Here is a 6,140-nt window from a genome sequence, read left to right as displayed (position 1 = left end):
CAAATGAATATTGAGAATAGGGAGTGGCGCCTGTCTCACGCCATCCAACCGCATGGCTCGACCTCACGCAAATGAATCCAGAATCTAGTTTTGGCAGTGTATTTTATTCTACACTCTGTAGGCTTAGCCCTTCCAATTGCTTAATTTATAATTTATTTGTATTTGTGCATCTAGACGCTTACTCATAACCTATCCTTCCTATACCTATCTCGGACTCATTACCTGATCAGGTCCCATTCTATGGATTATTCCATGGGATCTCCAACCAACTCTCTATTTGCAATATCATTCATTCATCCTTACATCACTTCATGTCACCATCCAAACATCCTAATATCCATCTCTCTATGCGACGCGCCCTCCATTCATTATTCTCTTGCATTCAGCATCTGGCTAAATAAGTGGTTGGATAAATTATCGAAAAAGAGGAATCAAGCAAATTACAGCGTGTGAAAAGTTTATTGCAAATTCTCGTCGCATACAGTATTGGGTTTGGCTAAAGAGCAACTATAGGCAAACTAAGTCTTTTCAAAGGAAGGCAATGGCCTTTTACCACATAGGTCTTTGGTCACATCAATCCTGTGTTTATTTACTAGGATAATTAAAATCATTATTTAAGTGACTTTTTTATGAAAGTGCGCAGTTTAAATATCTTCACATATCTCGTCTAAAGGATTTAAGGTACTTTACGGTGGCAGGACACTCTAGTAATTCGAGACTAGCTTGCAACAGTGTGAATGCCGTTCAACAGACTTGTCTAAGTCCATAACTGTCGAAAATATGGTGAAAGATAAGGCAATGAGTATCAAATATGTTAACGTGCAAATTAACATTGAAGAAGGTTTGCACTACTCGATTATTGTGGTAGACCGAAGTAATGTTTAATTTTGGCCCTCTCTATGGCAAATATTTCTTCCATTCATACCCGGTAGTGTTCGCCCAAGTGTTCAAACATGACTAAATGAAAATACTACACCAACCAGCAGATTTATAAATGGCAGTTTTGAAAGAGACATTGCAATGCTTTTACTCTATGGCCAAAAAATCCTGCTGTTATACAAGTCCATGTAAAGCAATTACTGGTAAATTGTGGAAAAGGCACGGGCTAAGGATAATGACTACAGTAAAGTAATTTGGAAAAACACCCTCACTGAGTAGCAAAATGTATTGCTGATGAGGACATTGTAATAAAATTAATTTGGGGACACCCTTTTTAAGTTAAGTGTGTTCTAGATAACTGTGTTACAAATGGATTTTACTGCATGCCAAAATGACTAAAGTGGAAGATTAAGTTTCCCTTAATTTAATACATTCCGCTAGCAATAATTCCACACCTTTGTGGTATCTATATATATCTTGCACTTCGCATTCAATGGCAAGGGTTTTTTATGATTGCCGAAAAATTGATGGTACATTACCAAAGTGGGCAACATTTGCAGACCAAAAATTTGGCTCAATTCATCAAATTCTAGCTGCCTGGAACCCATTTCCTATTTCACCTTAACCTGGAACTCATCGTTTATGAGTGGGACTGGATTAAGCAAAATCAGAGCATATAAGCTTGTCTAAATAGTCCTTTTGATGGTAAAGATGACAAGACGCAGAGCCTTCGGGATAAATGCATCAAAGTATTTTATTAAAACACCAATGATCTCTAGCATTGATGCCGTTATCTGAGCAACAAAACAAAAGTGAAGTTGGAAAAAAGGTTTGTGTTGATGGTTTTTAAAAAAAGCTTGGGCGATTTTAAATTTTACTTCCTTTAGCAAATAGAAATAATTCTTGTTCGAATGGTTAAATATTTAGGGATTGTCAATTTTGGATGTTTTGGTCCTAGGGTATGCAAACCTCACGTGTCGAAATAGAGTTACCTGATATAAAAGACGGTTCACTTTATAGTTTAATGCACCGTAATTTACATTGTGACATAATATTTAGACCAAACAGAAAATCACGGTCCTATTAAGATCCTTTTAGAAAATATCTGTTGGTTTTTATGAGGAGCTAAAATATGCGATAATTATAAAGAAGCCTAAGGTGGCACCACCTACGAACAAACCTTCTAGGAAAATTTTGGTCGTATAAGATTCTTGCCTTTGTCCCTTAAAAACCATTCATAGGAATTCCCCAATAGATCATCATTTTCTATGTCCGAGGTTCGATACATCCTCTGGCCAGTTCGGTGCTAAGCAGTAAACTGCAATAAATTTGAACGCAGTGAAAATCTTCCAGGACTGAGCAATAACTATTTTAAGTTATTGTGGTACGTCGTGTGTGGTCAATGTTTCCATTCAAAGCACTTCTGGGGAGAGATATAGACTAACTCTCTCGTACTTTGGTAAGGGTAACCTAAATCATTGCAGTCAAACATACATACCTGCGAAATCTTTCTACTGCCCTATCAAATTTGCTTACAACCTCAATAGCACTAACATTTCGTTAATTAAAACACAATAAAAGTGACCGATTCCTTAATAACCCTACTTAATAGAGTGTGATAGAATTTGCAAATTGCAATTCGATCTCCAAAATTTGTTTATAAAGCAGAGAAGTTTTTTCCAAGAAGGGTTTATTAGCATAATATTAGCTAAAATATGATGACACTATTGCTCAAAACTGTCACGGCTTATTCCAGCTTAGAGGTAACAATCTGCTTCCAAGTAAAGAAAGGTCTAAAAGTTTTACAAATGATCGTAGATATACTTCAACACTGATAAGATGCTACCACAAATAGGGCAGTCGTTTATCAAACCTTCACTTAGGAAACGCTGACAACGTAGATTGCGAGAGATATTCGTTGGTCTGTTGTAAAGTGTTGGAGGACAATGATACCAACCTAAATGAGAACAGCATTGCTTATAGTTTTCGCAAAGTTGCATCCCACTAATGCTGAATGATGTAAAACTAGTTATATCACTTATCTATCCCTTGGGATCTAATAAAGCATAATAGACCAGAAAAATGGATAACAATCCGTTCAGATGAAGGCTGGAGTCTACAGAGTGAAAATTATGAGCCAGCTTAGTTGATTTAAATGGCAATAAAGCAGTAATTTTCTGAACGGCTACTTATGAAAATTCCTTCGACATGACTCTAGGAAGTCTTTTTATCAGTTTTCTTCTGGCAGGAAAATGCAACCGTTAAAAAGAAACTAGTATCACGGTATAATATAAGTTGGTATTTCTGGATGTCTCGTTCTCCGGAAAGCATGACTTTGTTGAAGAGCTAAAGCCAAACCATGACCAGCGGTTCTGAGTAGTTGAACAAAGAACTTAAAGAAAAATTCCTCCTTCCTTTCTTAATTGATTCCCTGACGCATCTGCTTATTTATTCCTGTGCCTAAATGGTAGAGCACGTCAGTTTCAGGACAGAAAAATATGCCGCCACGGCTAAACGATCCGAGAACGCCCCGACTGGTGAGAAAATGAAACCCTTTTAGTACTCAGCGTATAACGCTTACAGCATGCAAATATCAACCGATATAAATAATTTTTTCTGCTTTCAGGAACAGAAGTTTATTACTTATGCTATCGCATGGAAAGCTAACAACGACATCCACATTTGGGTGTCCTCATATTGATCGCATACAGAAATAATTGCCGAGGTCATAGACTGACAGCTAACATGGCTAGGACCTCTACCTGCAAATGTTTTGCCATCCACAGCACAAATGCTCCCCTTTTACTGTTGTTTAGCGTTCAACCACCACGATCCTGACACCTGAGGTAGTGAAATCCATATTACTGCAAACATTTTCGTTCGTGCATCCGCATCTGAACTGAACCATGAGAGATGTAATGTCGTCCATGAGCAATAACTGGACATATGCTTTTGGTACCATCACGACTTCATCCCATTTTTTGCTGTAAATCTAAAGGACCCTAACCGATTTTAACATGTTATAAGTTAATGCACAGGATCCCTCCCTCTGATTAACTCCTCTTATTTTCATATCATCATATTTATCACCCAACTTGGGAATGCTTTTCGGACAAGTCCAAAGGCCACACACTGGCAATCAGTTGCCACTATGTGACTTCCACATTCAACGGTAATAACACATCTTTCAGAGTTTTTTGTATCAAATTGTTAAACCGCTTTTACAAGCTGTATTCAGTACAAGTATATGAGTCAAATGAAAAAAATACTTTAAGCCGCTTTCCTTTCACTTCCTGGTTTTAATCTGCCTCGCCAATCAGTTGCTATTTTAATGCCGTTTAATGACTTTTCAACCTCTTGAAATCTCTTGAGCAATTAGATGTTCAGTGCCTTGTCATAAAAAACTGTTTTATACCCATTTTATAAAAAGCTTTAAAATTAGGAAAAATTGTTTACTTAAAGTTAAAGGTGTTGTTGATTTACTACACATGATTCCGTTAAAATCTTGACAAAGGTCGGCCGCAATAAATGCCTTTCTGCGCAAAAGCTTTTACTTGAAATTCAGGCTTCAAAATAGATGTATTATGATTCTAAAGAAAGACTATCTACTGTCAGAGCTAGTGCAAAATTTTAGCTTTTTCCACATGATTTAAAAGATGTAGGCGTATGGACCTAAAAGGATGGAAGGTAATTGATGCACTTTAAGCAGATTAGGTGAAAAAGGAATTAAGAAAAAATAAGAATGTGCACATGTCATGATTGTGTAAGTAACCTATAACGTGCACCAGAATAATTGTCCGTGGTGGTTTCAAATGGAATTCAGAGAAGAGCACGAATGGTAAATTGATTGTCTATAGGTGGATCCATCTACGAACATTTGTATGTAAAGTGCGTTGCAGAAGATCGTTTGCCATATGCATTGCTCCGGTCTAGAGGAACTTCAATGAAAGGTGTATTTCAAATGCTACTTCTTCCTACCTGAAATAGACGCCTAAAATGGAGTTAGTTATACAACCTGCATTTCATTTGATCCAGTACATTCAAATATATTCCAAAGTGCTGTCACTGCAAATGACCAAAATTATTTAAAAATCATAGGGCTTACTGATTACGAGTTATTGCAGATGGGTTATTATTCTAAATTATGCTATATACGCCTTCTACATCAATGTCACGCATGTGTGGCATGCCTTTTATTATCAGTCTATCACAGCCGCAAGCTTACTGTTTGTGGCCGAGAGATTTAAATAATTGGTGAATATTATAGCTGGGAAAGAATTCTTATTGCTTCAGCTGCCGCAGCTGAGCTTTTGAGAATTCCCATGTTCTAATTTTTATTGTCCTGAAGACGTAAAGGGCAATTCTAAATTTACCAATTGTTGGTTTACCTTATTAGCCTCAAGTTTATAGTGTCGAACAGATAGCAGCATAAATGATTGTAAAAATTTGATAGGCCTCATAAAACTGCATGGTTATGTATCGGCAAGGGATTGATTGTTCTTCAGCCATTGGTGGTTCTGGAGTATCGTAATAAGGAGCGCCTGAATGTTATTTACCTTTAGTCAGGCCTCGCTTATCATCGTAATGATAACAAAAACTTCTAATCTATAGAAAGTTTGATAAGTGAAGTAAGTGTTAAACTAAGAATCCCCCAAAATGTCTCTTATCCGAAAGAAAGTCACATGAGAGAAATATATGGATGCCAATCCGGTTACAAATTGGAGGGTAATAAAATGTGTTGAGGAATAAACATTACCCCCGTTCAAGAAGCTCAAAAGAATTCTCATTTGAAAATTTTTTAAGCGTTCTCTATCGGTAGCCAAGGGGAAGTCATTGCAACAACTTTGAAACACCGAAACAATTGTACTTCGTACTGATTCAGATAATTTGATGTCTAAGGAAAAATTCACTCCAATTTACTTTAAACTGTAGCCCTTTAAGCAAAAAATACCTTTTTAAGCGCTTAAGAGCGACTTTTCAGCCACCGTTAACACCAAATATGACTATCTGTTTCGTGTATTGAATAAAAAACTACATCTGTCTGGCTAAATATCTGACCAATTTCGGATAACCTTTGTGAAAGACATATAAATATATTGTAATGAATGCGACGTGTCTCGTGTCAAATATCAGGATTTGCCCCTTCAGTAATTAAATGAATAGTTTGTGCTGAATTTCAAAACAGTAACTATTCATAAGTGTTCTAAGTCTTTATCAGATTAGGGGGTAAATGCGTGACTGTTGCTGGCAAATTAACAACG

At 36.7% G+C, this 6,140-nt stretch overlaps 1 protein-coding gene across 1 annotated transcript; it reads left to right on the top strand. All coding sequences in view use genetic code 11, as the record gives it.

The window, feature by feature from the left end:
- Positions 1-3,343: 3,343 nt before the first annotated feature.
- Positions 3,344-3,724, top strand: EGR_05419 (hypothetical protein; the record flags this gene model as incomplete). Its single annotated transcript, XM_024494668.1, has 2 exons — positions 3,344-3,416; positions 3,696-3,724. 2 exons carry the CDS (start codon positions 3,344-3,346, stop codon positions 3,722-3,724), a joined length of 102 nt encoding a protein of 33 aa, XP_024350853.1.
- Positions 3,725-6,140: the final 2,416 nt, after the last annotated feature.

The sequence above is a fragment of the Echinococcus granulosus genome, assembly GCF_000524195.1.
Source record: "Echinococcus granulosus chromosome Unknown EG_S00040, whole genome shotgun sequence".
NCBI classification, from domain to species: domain Eukaryota; kingdom Metazoa; phylum Platyhelminthes; class Cestoda; order Cyclophyllidea; family Taeniidae; genus Echinococcus; species Echinococcus granulosus.
The sequence above is the reverse complement of the archived record's forward strand: the minus strand, read 5'-3'. Positions and strand labels throughout refer to the sequence as shown.